Source organism: Geotrypetes seraphini, chromosome 10, assembly GCF_902459505.1.
Source record: "Geotrypetes seraphini chromosome 10, aGeoSer1.1, whole genome shotgun sequence".
In the NCBI taxonomy this organism is placed as follows: Eukaryota; Metazoa; Chordata; class Amphibia; order Gymnophiona; family Dermophiidae; genus Geotrypetes; species Geotrypetes seraphini.
Window position 1 is genome coordinate 48,301,894 of NC_047093.1, and position 20,036 is coordinate 48,321,929.

Sequence of the window (20,036 nt, forward strand, 5' to 3'; positions counted from 1 at the left end):
CCTGTTTTTTGAAAGAGATGTGTGAATCCTTGTCCATTCCTTTGGAGGCTGAATCCAAAAAGTCTAAAGCTTTTTTGGATGCCCTTGATTTTGATCAGCCTCCAAAGGAATTTTTGAAACTTCCCCTTCATGACATCTTGAGGGAAACTTTCTATAAAAATTTAGAGACTCCTTTAACTGTCCCAGGGGCCCCACGTAAACTGGATTCTCTATATAAAGTAATTCCCATTCCTGGGTTCGACAAACCTCAACTTCTACACGAGTCATTATTTGTCGAATCCACCCTTAAAAAGACTTCAGGAGCCAGTGTATATGCATCTGTCTCTCCTGGCAGAGAAGGAAGGGCCATGGATAAATTTGGTAAGCGGCTCTACCAAAATGCTATGTTAGCAAATAGGGCTAGTAATTATGCTTTTCATTTCTCTTTTTATTTAAAGCATCTCCTTACCACCATGGCTTCTTTCGAAAAATATCTTCCTTCACGAAAGCATTCCTCTTTTCACACCTGCTTGTCGTCTCTTTTCCAATTGCGTAAGTTTATGGTTAGATCCATATATGACACCTTTGAACTTACATCCAGAGCGACAGCAATGTCGGTGGCTATGCGCCGTTTGGCCTGGCTTCGGGTATCCGAGCTTGATGTTAACCATCAAGATCGGTTAGCCAACGCCCCGTGCCTAGGGGATGAGCTCTTTGGGGATTCCATGGACTCAACCACACAAAAGCTCTCGGCTCATGAGACGCGCTGGGATACTCTGCTTAAAAATAAAAAGAAGCCTCCTCCACCAAAACCATATAGACAGCAGTCGGCCTATCAACGCCGCTTCACAGCTCGTCCATTAACTACCACTGCTCAGCAACCCAGGCGTCAGAGGCAACAACAACGTCAGCCTCCCAGACAGCAGCAGCAACAACAATCTGTGAAACAACCTCCTCAGCAGAAGTCACAGCCCTTTTGACTTCATTCTCCACAGTATAGCCAGTATCCCTATTCCTGCTCTCCTGCCTCAGCCTATAGGAGGTCGACTTTCTCTGTTCTTCAGCCGGTGGGAAGTAATCACGTCGGACCAATGGGTCCTCAACATCATCCGCCACGGCTACTCTCTCAACTTTCAGACTCTTCCACCTCAAAGCCTGCCAAAAGAGTCTGCTTTGAACAGTCCTCAATCGGCCCTCCTTATTCAGGAGGTCCAATCCCTCCTCCTTCTGAACGCTATAGAAGAAGTTCCTCTAGATCAAAAGGGGCAGGGATTCTACTCCCGTTATTTTCTAGTCCCCAAAAAAACTGGAGATCTCAGACCCATCCTAGATCTTCGCGATCTCAACAAACATCTGGTAAAAGAAAAATTCAAGATGCTTTCTTTAGCCATCCTTTATCCCCTTCTAAATCAAAACGACTGGCTATGCTCCCTCGATCTCAAAGAGGCTTACACTCACATACCGATCAATGTAACCTCAAGACCATATCTCCGATTCATGATCAATCATTGTCATTACCAATACAAGGTACTGCCCTTCGGTCTAGCCTCATCTCCAAGGGTATTCACCAAATGTCTCATTGTGGTAGCGGCATTTCTACGCTCTCACTACCTTCATGTATTCCCTTACCTGGACGACTGGTTGATCAAAGCCACATCCGCTCAAGCAGTTCTCCTGGCCACCAACCAAACCATCCAGTTTCTACAAATTCTGGGGTTCGAGATCAATCTACCCAAATCTCATATCATCCCCACTCAAAGACTTCAATTCATTGGAGCGATCCTAGATACACTCCAAATGAGAGCTTTCCTACCATCCAATCGTCTTCAGACCCTTCAGTCTCTATGTCAGCAGGTGCTTTCACTACCTTCCATCTCAGCCAGACAGATGATGGTACTCTTGGGGCACATGGCATCCACAGTTCATGTCACACCTCACGCACGTCTTCACCTGTGCACTCCTCAATGGACCCTTGCTACTCAGTGGTCCCAAGCGTCGGATCCTTGCTCACGACACATATCTGTGACATTATCTCTACGTCAGTCTCTTCAATGGTGGTTGGTATCCTCAAATCTATCCAGAGGTCTTCTGTTCCATCAGCCTCCTCATCAACTAGTCATCACCACCGACGCCTCTCTGTATGCATGGGGAGCTCACTTGAACGAGTTCCAGACTCAAGGTTTTTGGACAGCCCAGGAAAAGAAGCATCAAATCAATTTCCTGGAACTCAGAGCGATGTTTTATGCCCTCAAGGCCTTCCAACATCTTCTCTTTCCTCAGGTCCTTCTGTTGTGCACAGACAATCAGGTTGCGATGTACTACATCAACAAACAGGGTGGGACAGGCTCTCGCCTTTTATGCCAGGAAGCCCAGAAGATCTGGACTTGGGCCATAGATCACCATCTCTTCCTGAAAGCTATATACATTCAGGGGGCACAGAATTCTTTAGCGGACAAACTCAGCAGAATTCTCCAACCTCACGAGTGGACACTCGATCCTGTAACTCTGCAGTCTATCTTCACTCAATGGGGCACTCCTCAGATAGACCTCTTTGCAGCTCCTCACAATCATCAGCTGCCCCTATTCTGCTCCAGACTTTACTCTCCGCACCGTCTAGCAGCAGATGCTTTTCTCCTCGACTGGTCGAATCTGTTCCTGTACGCCTTCCCTCCTCTGCCTCTCATGTTGAGAACCTTGTTCAAGCTCAAGAGGGAAAGAGCCACCATGATTCTAATTGCTCCGAGGTGGCCCAGGCAACATTGGTTCTCCCTTCTACTTCAACTCAGTTCCAGGGAACCTTTTCTTCTTCCTCTGTTTCCATCTCTGCTTACGCAACAGCAGGAAACCCTTCTACATCCCAACCTCCAGTCTCTGCACCTGACAGCTTGGTATCTCTCGGGCTGACTTCGACTGATACTCTTTTGTCGCAGCCCGTTCGTTCCATTCTGGATGCCTCCAGGAAACCAGCCACTCTGCAATGTTACCATCAAAAGTGGACGAGATTTTCTTCCTGGTGTCTTCTTCATCATCTTGATCCCACTTCCCTGGCAGTGGAGACGTTGTTGGATTATTTGCTTTCTTTGTCTGACTCTGGCCTTAAGTCCTCTTCCATCAGAGTCCACCTCAGTGCCATTGCAGCTTTTCATGAGCCAGTCCATGGAAAACTTCTTTCAGCTCATCCCCTGGTATCCAGGTTCATGCGTGGACTTTTCAATGTGAAACCACCTCTTAAAGCCCCTCCTGTTCTCTGGGATCTCAATGTGGTTCTTTCCGCCTTGATGAAGCCTCCATTTGAACCATTGGCTACATCTCCTTTCAAGTTTCTCACTTGGAAAGTGCTTTTCCTTATTGCTCTTACCTCTGCCAGGAGGGTCAGTGAGCTTCATGCACTTGTCGCAGATCCACCTTTTACGGTTTTTCACCATGACAAGGTGGTTTTGCGTACACATCCAAAGTTTCTCCCTAAGGTTGTCTCTGAATTCCATCTCAACCAATCCATTGTTCTACCGGTTTTCTTTCCAAAACCTCATTCTCATTCTGGGGAACAAGCTCTGCATACTTTGGATTGTAAACGGGCTCTAGCTTACTATCTAGAGCGTACGAAACCCCACAGATCAGTTCCTCAACTTTTTCTGTCCTTTGATCCGAATAAATTGGGACGTCCTGTTTCTAAACGTACGTTGTCTAATTGGCTGGCAGCGTGCATTTCATTCTGTTATGCTCAGACCGGACTGACACTGGAAGGTTCTGTCACGGCCCATAGAGTCAGAGCTATGGCAGCATCTGTAGCTTTCCTCCGTTCCACTCCTATTGAGGAAATCTGCAAAGCTGCTACTTGGTCCTCAGTTCACACTTTTACATCTCATTATTGTCTGGATGCATTCTCCAGACGGGATGGACACTTCGGCCAATCTGTTTTGCAAAATTTGTTTTCATAATGGCCAACCTTCCCTCCATCCCTCTTTTTGTTAGCTTGGAGGTCACCCATCAGTCAAGAATATGCTGCCTGCTTGTCCTGGGATAAAGCACAGTTACTTACCGTAACAGGTGTTATCCAGGGACAGCAGGCAGATATTCTTGCGTCCCACCCACCTCCCCGGGTTGGCTTCTTAGCTGGCTTACACTAACTGAGGGACCGCGCGCCTCTGTCGGGCGGGAAGGCACTCGCGCATGCGCGGTGCGGCCGAGCTAGAACTTTCTAAAGTTCTTAGAGTGCAATCACTCTAGAATTGTCCGTACCGGGGCTCCGTCGGTGCCGTCACCCATCAGTCAAGAATATCTGCCTGCTGTCCCTGGATAACACCTGTTACGGTAAGTAACTGTGCTTTATCTCTGCATCAAATTTTACATCGAAAGGTTCATAGTCAGTGGTGCGCAAGATGCCAGCGCGACGACAATCCAGCGCCGACAATTTGGCGCAAGACAGAAGCACGCGGTGGAAAAAGTAATTTTTAAAAAGTTCCGACGGGGGTTTGGGGTAGCAACCCCTCCACTTTATTGGTTAGTGTTCGCGCTGCTGTTGGAGGGGGGTTCGGGGGGTTGGAAACCTCCATTATAGAGAAAACGGAACTTTTTCTGATTTTTTTTGGGAAAAGTTCTGTTTTCTCTATAATGTGGGGGGTTTCAAACCCCACACCACCCCCCCTCGCAACGGCAGCGCGAACACTAACCAATAAAGTGGGGGGGTTGCCACCCCAAACCCCCAGTCGGAGCTCTTTAAAAATTATTTTTTCCCCCGCGTGCTTCTGTCTTGCGCCGAATTGTCAGCGCTGGATTGTTGGCGTGCTGACGTCTGGCGCGCGATTATCCCGTCACCCATCGAAAAGTACCTTGTTGGTTTCAATGTCTTTGCGAGATATATAAACCTAGTAAAGCCTTGCGATCTGTTGGTAGTATGAAATTAGTACGTCAGTCCTCCATGAGTGTAAACTATGGGCTCCTTTTACTAAGCTGCGCTAGCGGTTTTAGCGTGCACGCTAGACACTAATGCCACCATTGAGCTGGCGTTAGTTCTAGCCACGTAGCGCGCGCTAATATTTTGCGTGCGCTAAAAACGCTGCCACAGCTTAGTAAAAGGAGCCCTATGTGTCTACAGAAAAGAGCATGTTCACGATTGCTGGGATGTCCCTATGGAATAATCTGTCCGGCCAAATAAGGTTATGTGTTGAACATTTTACGTTTAAGAAATTGCTTAAGACAAAGTTATTTGTTGATGCTTATTTCTGACATGGTTTAATAATTATTATTCTGAAACGGTTTTATTTTTTTGGCTATTGCCAAAGAGTTTTTATTGATAATATCGCCATGGGCAACATCTGATGTTAAAGTTACATTTATGATGACTTTGAGTTTTTTGTTTTAATGTGTTTGTATTTTATATTTTTATGTGTGTCAATTCTGGAAACCACTGAGATTTTTGGTGGTATAAAATTTTTTTAAATAAATAAATACCATGCAGTAGTGGTAAAATACCCCGTCTTAATGGAAGCTCATGTTGATAGCTCCCTCCCCCCCAAAAAAATAAAATTCTCTTACACGTTGTCTACATTTTGCTTCAGAAGTTCTGCATTTACATGTTGACTTCTGTCTTCTAGGGTTCTCCTGGAATTCCATTTTCATTTGTAAGTCAATTTTTCATTTTATAATATGTTGATATAAGTTTATCAAATATAGCCTGCTTGCTTTGTGGTTACTTTCACTCAACAGTAATTAAACAATGAATAAGTTATTCCTCACTGAAAATACTTTTATAGGAACTCTTATAATTTTAAATGTAATACTTCTAATTATTATGGAAGAAAAGACTTCAGTATTTTACAAAATTGCTATAACAGTTCAGATTCATTTAAAAACTTGTCACTTTTGTTTTAAACGTCTTGTCTTCTTTTCTTTAGTAAACCATAGAGCGTTTCAACAGTGTTAATAGCCTTAGATGCTCAAGTGAAATAGTGTCTTTGTCAGTGTCCAAAGCCACAAAGTTTAAAGAGCTGTTCTAAATGAGATCTGAATCTGTGATGCCCATTGTTTTGTTCACGTATCATTGAAATGAACAGAAGATCTTTGGTTAATTTAAACATGCTTTAGTAAAAGAAGACATTTAAACAAAAAAAAAACTTGTCACGTTTTAAGAGCATTGAAGTTAAGCAACAATGGAATTATGAAATGGAGATTGCGCCAATGGATAATTTGAAATGAATTACTTCAATCGTAGCCATCATTAGAATCAATGAAGTGTTTTCTTCCATAATAATTGGAATTATAAAAATGTTTTTAAAATTATGCTGGTCCCAAAGGAGTCACTACAGTGTAGAATAACTTGTTTAATTCATATCAATGATTTATTCCCCTGCTAGTTTGTTTGTTTGTTTATTTCTCACCCGCCCTTATCCAGGGCGAGTTACATATTAACATGTAAAATAAAAGATTTACATTTGTCGTACAAAACACTTCAGAGACACACTATAACAAATTACATACTTACATATCAAATCAATTCATGATGTAACTTCCTTCTTCTTGCATTTTGTAATTCGCTAATTGTCCAGCCTTCTTTCTATGTGAACCGCCTAGAAGTCAGTTTGACTATGGCGGTATAGAAAAATAAAGTTATTATTATTATTATATAACATACACTTCGCATCAACGACAAATATCATTTAATGCCAAAACTGGCCAAACCCACACATACATCAAAATATAAAATTCCATAAGTCATACAAAATGCCTCAATAACAGACATCATTAAACCAAATAAAACAAACCAGACCATCGAACTCCTCAGCACTCAAGAGTCATCACTCCTTCTCCCTCAGCCAAACGCAGACCCTATACTTCATTTTACAGAACAGATGTTTTTTCAGCAGTTACCTAAAGTTCTGAACATTTTGCTGCTGGCGAACGTATCCTGGAAAATTGTTCCACTCCCAGGGGCCGATGCAGTGAAAGACATTGTTTCTGGAAGAGGAAAGCCTTAACTCCCGCACAGATGGTACAGACAGATCACAATGCTCAATTGAGCGGAGCAGTCGATCCGGCTCACGCGGCAAGATGCTCTGGACCAGGTGTTTAGTGGCCAACTTCTGTAAGCACATAAAGACATTCACCAGTAGCTTGTACTGGATCTTATCCTTTACTTTCAGCCAATACATGTGATTATTGATCAATACTTCGACTCCACACTACCACCAATTTCATTATAACTGCTTTATCTGTTGTAATAGTAAATTGATAATTTTCTTCCCACTTCTCTTAAATATAAACTCTCCACTGCAGGCAGAGTGCCAGGGCGCTACCAGGAGTCCTTGCCAGCCGCAGAGATTGAATCTCAGTCTTACCCTCAGTGCCAGAGGACCAACTTTTCAAAATGATTAGGGTGTGCTGATCCCAATTGAAATTATCCTTTCCTGGACATAGTCAAAGAGTTTGCTTATTATTGGGGGACCTCAAGCACCCAAGAAGCTGGCTCCAATGCTCAATGCTACTAAAACATTGTCACCTAGACATTTGCCCAGCACACCTTCTGGAGCAGACCATACCAGAGATCTTGCAGTGGTTGACATTACATATAAACACATGCCTGAACCAGGGCAAATACCCGAAAGCAGTATTCAACATCACACTAACCCCATTACCCAAAACACTCGGATTAGACTTAACTAAAGTAGAGAACTTTAGACTGGTAGCAGGCATACTATGGCCTGCAAAGCTATTACAATACAGTACAATCTTTATTTGTATACCACCAATACCTCCATGAAATTCACAGCAGTTTATATAAGTAATTGTGGCAATACAAAGTAAAAACAAGTATTACAATATTTAGGAATTAGTACATTACATTACATTAGTGATTTCTATTCTGCTTGTACCTTGCGGTTCTAAGCGGATTACAAATTAGTAGTCTGGACATTTCCAGGAGCGTTACAGTACTAAGAGTCATGTATATAGCAAGTTACAATTGATAGTCTGGATATTTCCAGGAGAAGTACAAAGCAGGAGTAAGTATACAAATTAGAAGTCTGGACTTTTCTAGGAGGGTTATCAATACAATACTAAGTCATGTGTATAGCAAGTTACATTGAAAGTCTGGACTTTCCTGAAGAATTACAAAGCAAAGAGTAGGTATATAATAGGTTACTGTGATGAATAATAATAATACATTCGGGATACAGTAGTGAGTTATACTATGTTGAAGGAGTTGCTGTGGTGGTGGAGGTGGTATTCATGAGAGTATATTCTAGTGCTATAGTGAGGTTAGGATGATGGGAAATGTTTTTTGAAAAGATGAGTTTTGATTTCTTTTCGGAATACTTTAATGTCTGTTGATTTGATCAGTAGATTGGAGATGGTGGGGTCAATCTTCGCTGCCTGTGTCGCCAAAAGGCTGTTGTATAGTTTCTTGCGTCTGGTACCATTGAGAGGGGGGTAGATGAATAGGCTCTGAGTTCTCCTTATTCTGGGTGAGAGGTTACGGTATAGTCGGTTGTTTAGGTAGCTGGGTGCAATACCATGAGTTACTTTATATAGTAGACAGTAGAATTTAAATTGGGTTCTTGCTTTTATCGGTAGCCAGTGTGAGTCTAGGTATGCATTGGTGATGTGATCGTATTTGCCGAGGGAGTAGATGAGTCTAAGGGCTGTATTCTGAACGGTCTGTAGTTGTTTTATCATGTAGTTTGGGCATGGTAGGTAGAGGCTGTTGCAGTAATCAACAATACTTAGTACAAGGGATTGCACTAAGATCTTGTATTGATCTTTGTTGAAGAATTTTCTTATTTTTCTTAGGTTTCGCATGGTGAAGAATGCTTTTTGGATGACTTTGTGGATTTGAGTCTGCATTGTACATTTTCTGTCTAGTTGTATTCCTAGAATCTTGAGTGTGCTCTGCATTGAGTACTTGATTGTGTTTAATTCTAGTTCTGTTAAAGATGTTTTTTTTTCCTTCTCTAGTAGTAGGAATTTGGTTTTATCTGAGTTCAGTTTCAACTTATGGTTTGACATCCATTTTTCTACCGTTTCCATTGTTAATTTCAGGCGTTCTGTGGATAGTGGGTCTTGAATGTCAAAGGGGAGGAGGATAGTTATATCATCCGCGTAGCTGAATGATACTGTGTTTAGGGCGTCTAGGGTTGTGCCAAGGGATGCTATGAAGAGGTTGAATAGTATAGGTGATAGTGGTGATCCTTGTGGTACTCCACATGGGTTTGACCAAGGGTCGGATAGATGATCTTTTGACTTGACTCTGTATGTTCGTGTTTTAAGAAATCCTTGGAACCAGTTGTGTATGTTACCTGAGATTCCTATTGTGTCTAGTATCTGGAGTAGTGTGGGATGGTCTACTAGGTCGAATGCAGCAGAGAGATCGAGTTGTATGAGAAGCAGCTTGTTTCCTTTGCTGAGGTGTTGTCGGACTATGTCTAATAGTGAAACCAGTAGAGTTTCTGTGCTAGTAGTAACAAATTCTTGAGATAGATAGGTCTTTTTTGAAACATTGAATATTAGATTGCTGGTTAATATTAGTTGGTAATGCTTTCCACAGTTTTACTGCTTGATATGCCTATGTGGAGTTAAAAATTCTATGAATACCAAATCGGTGCAGTACAAGAAAATTCTTCTTCAGATTAAGACAACTGAGAACAATCAGATCAGTCCTAACTCAAATAACTTTAGGATGATAAGTCAAGCAATACTTCTGCCAAACCTGGACTATTGCAACTCCCTCTACAGTGAAATCACAGAAAAAGAACTGAAAAAACTACAGACGCTTCAGAATACAGCAGCCAGACTAATACTCAGAGCCAATACTGAAAGAACTACATTTGCTACCACTAAAGAAACAAATACAGTGAAATACATACACAGTGAAAACTCCTAAGGGCTCACCACAGACATCAAGGTCACACCTTCCTTCCTCAGCTCAAGATCAACACAGCGGTTCAAGATTTCTTTCCCCTCCCCTCAACAAGTCCACTGAAAAGGGATGTTCGTGTCCACCTTTGAATTCCAAGCTCCATACATTTGGAATAAATTTCCAACATCTCTACGACAGATCTCCTCATACTTCTACTTCCAAAAAACACGTGAAGACATACCTCTTTTTCTTTATAAGATAAGATGACTCTTGTCTGTATAGATATCTCTATCGATCTCTCATGCCTCAGACATAGTTCCTAATAAACGCTGTACAAAGACTTTTGTTAGCCGCTTTGAATCCTTGATGAAAAATTGTGGGATATAACACCTGTATAGTATTGATGATATACTTTAAAAGTTTCTCTGTCTTCACCTTGATCAAGTGGAGCCCGACCTATTGGAATGGGCCACCCTTCCACCAAGTGTCCCTGCTTCGTCCTTTCATCTACACATTGAGACTCCAAAGCCCTTCTACTTCTGGGATCCTCTGCACAATCTCCTAGAGATTGTGGATTTCAGTCTCCTACCTAAAAGCTTGAATTTGGTTTGCAGCCACCTTACTACTATACTTTCCTTTGTCATTGATACCCATATATATGATGACAGCTGGCTTCCTCTCAGCTCTCCCTAAAACTTTAGCTTCTGGAGAATCATCTTTAAATCTTTCTGTAACAAAAACACGGGATACCCAATGGCATTCTCAATCACTGACTAAAGCGTCCACATTACTATCCAGCTTAATGAACGTACCACAAACTACACAGTAACATTTCCAGTCACTGGTGACATGTTGTTTATGTGATATAAGTAACCATTAAGAAAATTTGTTAATCCTCACCATTCCTATTGCTCTAGAGGCTGTTCTGTTAATTATTATCATTCATTTCCAGGGTTTAGATAATCTCAGCACTGCCTTCAGGGCTCTGATGGACTCAAGTGGTGTGTTCAGGACAGAGGTAATGTACCTGTATGCATAAATGATGATTTAAAAATGTAGTGTAAAATCTGACCTTCCGGTTTCCCAGCACTCCGTAGCTATCTGCGTTAGAAATGGAAAATGTTACAACAAATAGGCTACCAAGTCCAACAAGCCTCAATATTCTAGATTCCTGTTCCTGCTCTTGGGATTTATGGAAAGACCTGTGTTGGGGAGAGCACAGGTCACGTTTTAGTGCTGCTTGGTAAAAGGACCCCAAAATTTCACTAAACTCTTAAATTTGGGAGCATAAAAAGTGGGTGGTAACAAGGGCAGATTTAAGGCGAGGAAAAGAAGTTCGGGAAGTATCAGACCGTTTTAAAGTAAGCTTGACTGCAGCCATTTTTGAAACCATGAGGAGCAGTTAAAGATCTTGAATTTACCGATATTAGTAAAACTGGTTGTGTTGCACTGTTGGCATGTTCAGATGAAATACTGGGCTCATACCATGCATGTTCAAAAGTTTAACAAGTACATTTTACCCTACACCTGGGGAAATTCTGTAGAAAAGAAATGTAAATTCTGCATGTTTTAGCTGCAATTATTTTGTGCTGAATCTTCTCATTAGAAGGCCTGGATCCTCCCTGCCTCAGGTCTGACACACAACTTTCTTCCCCCTCAGGCTAAACCTGTGGCAATTTTCAGGGAGGATTCTACACTCCTGCACAATAGAAAATTTGTGGAGAATTCCACCCTTGCTTGGAATATTTATTTTTAAAAAAGATGCTGGGGCTCTTCTCCCTGGAAAAGCAGAGACTTAGAGGAGACATGATAGAAACCTTCAAAATCCTGAGGGGCATAGAGAAAGTGGACAGGGACAGATTTTTCAGACTGAGGGGAACCACTAACACAAGGGGTCACTCGGAGAAATTGAGAGGGGACAGGTTTAGAACAAATGCTAGGAGGTTCTTTTTTACCCAGAGGGTGGTGGACACATGGAACGCGCTTCCGGAGGGTGTGATAGCCCAGAGCACATTCCAGGGTTTCAAGGAAGGTTTAGATAAGTTCCTAAAAGATAAGGGGATTGAGGGTTACAGATAAAAGAAGAGGTAGGTTACAGAAATGGACAGAAACCACATTACATGTCATGGACCTGACGGGCTGCCGCGGGAGCGGACCGCTGGGCGCAATGGACCAATGGTCTGACCCAGTGGTGGCAACTTCTTATGTTCTTATTTATTTTTAAAATTTCTATTCCTAATTTCTAATTCTAAGCGGATTATCTACACATATTGCCAAAGTGCATTGTTTTCTTGCCTTTCACTGACCTCCCAGGAATGTCCTCTTTTTGAAAATTTTTCATTAATTTTTATTGTAGAATCAGGGAACAGGCAATAAGAAACAAGGCATAACAACTTACAACCAATGAAACAGAATACAGACTAGAAAAACAGCAGTCCATGTCCGAGGAATATCCTCTTTTACATGAGACTAAAACTGCATGTCAGCCATACTAAAGGAGGGCAGTTTTGAGAGGAAATATTTTATATCCATATACAGTAAATGATTTTGAAAAACACCCTTTGAGTTGCTCTATGGTCTGAAAAGGTGGCTAATTTATTTCTTTATATTGACAGATGGGATATGGTTTTTTTTCTGTTAATAAATTACAGTGGTACCTTGGTTTACAAGCATAATTCGTTCCAGAAGCATGCTCGTAAACCAAAATACTCGTATATCAAAGCGAGTTTCCCCATAGGAAATAATGGAAACTCACTTTATACGTTCCCACTCCCCCCCCCCCTCCCCGAGGCCAGCGGCGCATGCTCAAGGCCTTCTAATTCTCCCTCTTGCCGAGATTCTCGGTGTGCTAGACAAGTTTTGCGAGAATGTTTTGTTCGTCTTGCAAAACACTCGCAAACCGGGTTACTCGCAAACTGAGGTTTGACTGTATTCTTTTAGATTAGGGTTAAACTTTGTGTTTTATCCCCTCTTGTTTTTTGTTTATTTTTAACTAGACCTATGCAAATTCTGACTTTCTACTATTGAATCAGGAAGGAGAGATCTTTAAGACTCTGCACTACCTCAGCAGCCTCGTCCAGAACATCAAAAACCCTCTGGGAACCAGGGAAAACCCTGTTCAAATATGCAGAGATCTTATGAACTGTGAACAGAAGATAAGCGATGGTGAGGAAGTCTTATCTTTTAAGGAATACAATAAATTAGAACTCTTAGTTTTCAAAACATTGATTTGTCTGAAATATGAGTAAATGATTCCAGGTGTTGCAAGCATGCAGCTAGGACCATTCCATGTATTCTGCAGTATTCATAAATGGGTTAATTTTATAAAGGTTTTTCCACGTATAAAGGCTTCTTACAAGACTTCCCCACATTATATGTACACCAGCAAGATGGCATTTACTGATAGGTGTACCATGGGCAAGTTCAGGAAAGGCATAGTTTGGGCAGACTGGCAATGTATGTGTGTAATTTATAAGATATGTGTGGAGCAGGTGTAAATGTGTGTATCTTCATTTATATGCGTTGGGACTGGTTCTGGGTGCTTTATTAATAAAGGTGCAAAAGAATCTATGTTGCCTTTATACATAAGTACCTTTGTAAACATCTTATTAAAGCATCCTTTTTATATAATTGGGCTAAAATGTCTTAGATGGATAACACTAAAACATTCATACTAAAGGACCATCATCGATATTTGTTTGTTTATTAAAACTTGATATACCGCTATAGCTTCCAACAGTTCCAAGTGATTTGCAATTAAATAAAAATTTTAAAAAAGGAACTCCATAAAAAATAGAGAAAAGTCCTGTCATTCATTCCAGAGGAGATGTTTGTTTGTGCCATATTTTAATTCCTTATATGGGAACATGAACTCCTAGTGGTAGTAGCGTGAGACTACCATTAGGGACGTCATTTTAACATCCAGTGCTGCAAGGACAGGAACAAATGGCAACGACTAGACCACCAGGCTAAACTGGAGGGGGGGAAAGGATTATGAAAGTTGAGGGCTTCATCAGATGGGACCAGATCGAGGGGTAGGGGATTGCATCGAGGTTGGGAGACTTTATCAGAAGTTGTGGATTGTGCTTTGGGGAAGGGGGAGCTCGGACAGCAGCCTCAGGCTGCAGCTATATGACCTGATGCTTCCAGGCTAAGATTACCAGATGTCCAGGAAAACCCAGCCATTTCCTCTTTTTAAAGGACTGTCTGAGTGCTTGGAGGGATTTCCAAAATCCAGCAGTTTATCTGGGTTTTGGAAGTCCCCGAGCTTGGGGACTGTGTCTGGAGGGCATCTGTGCAACATCAGTGTGATGATGTCACACACATGTGTGCATGTGCGTGACATCATTGCTCTGAAATCTGCGCATGCGCAGATGCCTTCCAGACGGAGCCCTGAGCTCGAGGAAGCAGATACGAGGTTTGGGTGGGGGTGGGGATGGGGGTGAGACTGGGTGGAGGGACGAGGAAGGGGAAATCTGGCAACCTTATCCCAGGCCACTGAAATAGCACTACTTGCAAGGTGGTTTGCAAGCAGCATTGTTCTTTTACCAGGGGATTCAGCAATCTGCAATGTACTGAGATCCCACAGGTTGCTGAATCCCACAGTAAATCAAGGTGTGGTAAAAGCTTACCTTTCAACCAAAAAGATTGACCCAATGTATCCACAGAGACAAAAGTCCAAAACAAAAGATGCTTTGAACAATGGAGAGAACCCAACATGGTCCTTGATTCGATCTAAATGTCTTCCTCAGGGGTCCCAATGAAGTCCGTTCGAGAGTTCTGTGGATATAAGGCCTAAGGCCCATACGTGATAAGTGTTTTCATTTTACCAGATGAGTCTAATTTGGGAATGGTTGCTCTATTTTTGCCCATGTAAGAACCATCTAAGTCTTTGAGACATCTAATGTAGAAAAAGGCCCATCCCTTATAAGTTGTGAAAAGTCAAGGTCTTACCTTCAGCTAATTTTGGCAGCCGCAGAGAGGATCGCCGGAGCTTTAGTGATCCTTGCAGGCTGCCATCGTCCTGAGCACCACGTTCCCGCCCCTCCTCTGACATCAGGGGCAGGATTGCGGCAGAGGGAACGTGGTGCTCAGGATGACGGCAGCCTACAAGGATCGCTACAGCTATGGCAATCCTCTGCAGGCTGCTGAAATTAGCAGAAGATAAGAACGGGAGGCACTGCTGCACTTCCCCAATTGAACTCTGTCTGCCTGTGGGCCAACTTAAGTTAAATTTTTTAATTGTCTGGTGGGCCAAATTTTACGACACTGTGGGCCAGATTTGGCCCACGGGCCAAAGTTTGGCGTGTTATTCCATTTACCTGCTTGAAAAGATAGAGTCCTATCGAGGAATCTATTATAAATACAACCTTTCAAAGTTGGAAAAGAAGGATTCCACGTGTTCAGCAGGTAATTTCTGATAAATCAAAATGATTTAGGAGATAGTTCGGAGCAAGATCTGACAGTGTTTTATAACATAAACAAGCAAATTTGAAAACAATTCTAGCTTCCACTGGCAAGCAATACAATTATTTTTATAAGGTGTTACGTGTTCTGACTTTTTCAAACTAAAAATCAGCCGTATTGCCGTATTCTGAATAATACTCATTCTCTTAATAGTTTTCTTATAAGATCCCAAGTAAGTGATATTACAGTAGTCTAAAGTGCTTAGGGCCAAAGACTGCACCGATAATCTAAATTATGAAAAATCAAAATAAGATTTTATGCTGCAAAGTTTCCACAGTGTGAAAAAACATTTTTTGACCAAGGCATCAATTTGAACATCAAAGGTTAATGATTGGTCTAAGGTGACTCCTAATATTTTAATGGTAGTGTCAATAGGATATTCCGTTCCATTCAGTTTCAAAGAAGTCTCTTTAATTTTATTAGTTGGACTTGCCCAAAAAAACTGAACCTTTCCTAATCTGATGGACATACACAAATATTAACTATAATAATCAAAATATTTTAGATTCATTCATAAGCTATCAGATCAAATGCCCATACTGGTTATTAAACTGTACTGCCATAAGATTCTTTGAGCAACACAGTCTTAAGCTTAAACTTTTAGAAATATGTCAGGAGGGCACTTGTCAGGCCATTTTACCCTCTGAAATTGCCTTCTTAAATAGTTCTGTTCTTGCTGAGGAAATTGTGTCCCTGAAGATTGTTTCTTGTTAAAGTTTAAACTTAGTCTTTCCACAGGCACTTACTGGATTGATCCAAACCTTGGCTGTTCTTCGGATACTATTGAAGTCATGTGTGACTTCACTCAAGGTGGACAGACCTGTCTCAAGCCCGTCACGGTCTCAAAGGTACATGATGGCACTAACAGTTCCGTCCTTAGTTTCACTGTCTTCAAGTTTCCCTATGATCTTACAGTACTAATGTTTATCACATCTTAAGGAAGAATACTATCAGAAAAAAAATGCAGCGTGGCATACAAAGAAAACGCAGTTAATAGTCATTGCAGTACACGGCCCTTGATAGTCCAGTGATGCAGGTCCATAATCCCACAAGTTCCAATTTCATCCAAAGGAAACTAGCACTTGACTCTTTCTTTTTGTAATATGCAGGGCTGTTTGGGTTACTTAAGGTTTGTAATATGTGTTTCTTATTAATGTTCAGCATTGATTCTCCCCCCTCGTGCCCTCCTCTTCACCCCCCTATATCAACCCCTTTGCTCCTTCCATGCTCCCACACCCTCCCTTCCCACCCCTGTACCTCTTTAAATCTTTGCCAGCACGAGCAGCTTCTCCAGCCTGCTGCTTGGGTTGGCATTCCCTCTGATGTCACTTCCTGGCTCCATGACCGGAAGTGGTTTCAGAGAGAACCAGGTCAACGCGAGCAGCAGGCTAGAGTAGTTGCTCATGCTGGCAAAGATTTTAAACAGGTGCAGGGGTGGGGAAGGGAGGGTGTGAGTGTGTGTGTGGGGAGGGCACGGAGAAGTGCCAGCGCCCCCACCAAGACAGTGCCCAAGGCAGTCCACCCCCGACCCCCTTCCTTACTATACCACTGGTCAATTTGGTTAGGGCTCTTCAGCTTGGAAAAGATTGAATTCTGCAAAATCCTGAGTGGTATAGAATGAGTACATGTGAAACGATTATTTTGTGCCATCAAAAATTACAAAGACTAGGGGACACTCGATGAAGTTACATAGAAATACTTTTAAAACCAATAGGAGGAAATATTTTTTCACTCAGAATAGTTAAGCTCTAGAACCCGTTGCCAGAGGATGTGGTAACAGTGGTCAACATAGATGGGTTTAAAAAAGGTTTGGGCAAGTTCCTGGAGGAAAAGTCTATTGTCTGCTATTGAGACAGATATGGGGGAAGCCAATGCTTGCCCTGAGATTGGTAGTATGGAATGTTGGAACTATTTGGGTTTTTACCAGGTACCCATCCTACACGAGCCTAAGGCCTGATTGGCCCAGGCGCCTAAGACCCCTCCTATGGGCCTTAGGCGCCTAGGCCAATCAGGTCTTAGGCTCGTTTGGGATGGGCCAGAGAAGGGCAGGCCCGCCTCATTTGGATGGAGGCAGGCCTGCCGGCTAGATGGTTGGAAGACGCATCTTGCCGACCACCTTTCAAGGTGAGCCTGGGGGGGGTTCCAGGGAGGGGGATTGGGAGTTTCTGTTAGGGGGGTCCTGGGAGGGGGGGTTGTTGGGGGGGGGTCATTGGGGTCCAGCAGGAGAGGTGGGGCACCCTCCTACTGGCGATCTTCTGGGAGGGGGGTTCTTTGGGGGGGTCCAGCAGGAGGGGTTGGACTCCCTACTGCCATGATCTTTCAGGGGGGGACTGGCAGCCATGGCCGCTATATGTATCGCAGCAGAGAGATCCCTTGCCGCAATAAGTGTAGCAGCCACGTCTAATTACAACTTTGTACGCCTTTCCCGTTGGCCTAGGGCAGGGGTCTGCAACCTTTAAGACATAAAGAGCCACTTGAACCCGTTTTCGAAAAGAAAAAAAAACTTGGAGCCGCAAAACCATTATAAAACAAATCTAACACTGCATATATTGTTTCTTATCTTAATGCTATATACAGGATCACTAAATTGAAAATAAAATCATTTTTCCTACCTTTGCTATTTGGTGATTTCATGAGTCTCTGGTTGCACTTTCTTCTTCTGACTGTGCATTCAATCTTTCTTCCTTTCTTTCAGCCTCCTGTATGTTTCCTCTCCTCCAGACCTCATTCTCTCCCCCAACTTTTTCTTTCTGTCTCCCTGTTCCCCCTTCTTTCTGTCTCCGTGCCGTCCCCCAAGCCACTCGGTTTGTTGCCACCGCAATCGGGGAACAGCCCCCAAGCCACCGCCGTCCCAAGCTTTCCCTGCAGAAGTGTTGCGCTGACCAGCATTCCGCTCCCTGACGTCAATTCTGACGTAGGAGAGGAAATTCCGGGCCAACAAGGCATTTCTCCTCATTCCATCCAGCCTGAGCCCCATCTCTCCTTGATCCAGCATTTCCCTTCTGTGTCTGTCAGAATTACCATTCCACTTATTTTCCAGCATCACCCTTCTTTGTGTCCATCTCACCTATATCCCTATCTCACCACTTTTTCAGAATCTTCATTTGTCTCTGTCCTTGTCTTTACCCCATGTTCACCATTTGCCCTTTCAATGTCTTTATCTCCCCCCCACACTTTTTCAGCATTACTTCTATGTCTCTATTTCACCTCCTCTTCATGTCCCCTCTGTATCTCTATCCTTATTCAGTAGGTCCTGCTTACCCTTTCTCTTCTTTGTGTCACTATCTCCATTTTCAGCTTTCCCCCCTTTTCCTTTGTAAATGCACCCTGTAGCCAGAATCTTTCCACCCTCCCTCCACTCCGGCCCAGCCCAGTATGAAATATTTCCTTTTGTTTCCCTCCCCTCTCTCTTTCTCTCTCTCTTCTGCTCCCTCACCCACGAGTCCTGCATCTGGCCCTCTCCCTTCTACCTGCACCTGGCAACACCCCCCTGCTCCGCGGCTCTCTTCAGCAACTCGTCAGCAGCAGTGATCAAGACAAGCTGCCGACATCGAGGCCTTCCCTCTACGAGTCCCGCCTTTGTGGAAAAAGGAAGTTGAAACAAGCGGGACTCGCAGAGGGTAGGCCCCGACGTCAGAAGCTTGTGTCGATCGCTACTGCTGAGTTGCCGAAGAGAGCCGCGGAGCAGGGGATGTGGCCGGAAGCAGGTAGAAGGGAGAGGGAGATAGGAAGGCTGTAGATCTCCGGAGCATGACACCGACCCCGGCCAGGATGATTTCTTTTTCAGGCACCTTACAAGTCCGGCGTCGCGGCGTGAAATAGCCATGCTGAGCAGTGAGCTCAGCACTACACAGATGAAAGCCTTGCTTGCTGATTGGTCCGGCGGCACGGCGGGGCGGGGCCGCCGGACCAATCAGCAAGCAAGGCTTTCATCTGTGTATGTGCTGAGCTCACTGCTCAGCATGGCTATTTCCCGCCGCGACGCCGGACTTGTAACCTGCATGCCTGCGTGACACACTACCGGAGCCGCAGCAAAGGTGGAAAAGAGCCGCATGCGGCTCTGGAGCCGCAGGTTGCCGACCCCCGGCCTAGGGAGACACGTACTGCTGCCTAGGTTCGCCTAAGGCCACACCTAGCCTTAGGTGAGCTTAGGCGGTTTTGTGGGCCTCCCTAAGCTCCCGGAGGCGCCTTCAATGTAGACGGCCTGCCTGGGGAGCTTTTTTTTTTTTTTTAACGTGCGTCCCAATTAGCTGGCTAGACAGATGTTGGACACCGACAGCTGCCTACAATCGGGATACAGTTTTCAGAATCTAAATTTTGCAGAAGAGATTTGACTGGTCACCTAAAAAGAGAGCAACAGCCATAACCTTAAGAAAAGAAGGCTACAGTTACCGCAAAATTGCAGCTAAAATTGGTTAAGGTGTGTCACCGCTGGGGTACTGAAACTCTGCAAGTGCTTTGAAGAAACTAGAAGAATCAAAAACAAGGCTGCAAGGGGCCAGAAAAAGGTTACATCTCAGACTGATAAAAGGATAGTGAGAATGACTCTACTGAATCGGAAATTAACTGCTGCTGATATCAATAAGTCACTGGCCGAAACAGGGGTGTTGGTGTAAGACCGGACAGTTCACCATTGACTGGTGAAAGCAGGCCTGCGAACAAGAATTCCCAGGGAAAAAACCTTCCTCAGCACAGTTCAGCATTGTAAACATTTGAACTGGGCTAAAGAGCATGCCAGCTG

At 43.4% G+C, this 20,036-nt stretch overlaps 1 protein-coding gene across 1 annotated transcript in view; it reads left to right on the forward strand.

The window, feature by feature from the left end:
- Window positions 1-20,036, forward strand: part of LOC117367941 (collagen alpha-1(XXVII) chain B-like) — a 299,681-nt gene that overhangs the window by 269,906 nt on the left and 9,739 nt on the right. The window contains exons 56-59 of the mRNA XM_033961061.1: window positions 5,574-5,600; window positions 10,782-10,847; window positions 12,826-12,994; window positions 16,034-16,143. Of these exons, the coding sequence (XP_033816952.1) occupies window positions 5,574-5,600; window positions 10,782-10,847; window positions 12,826-12,994; window positions 16,034-16,143 (372 nt within the window). The remainder of the gene's footprint in view (window positions 1-5,573; window positions 5,601-10,781; window positions 10,848-12,825; window positions 12,995-16,033; window positions 16,144-20,036) is intronic.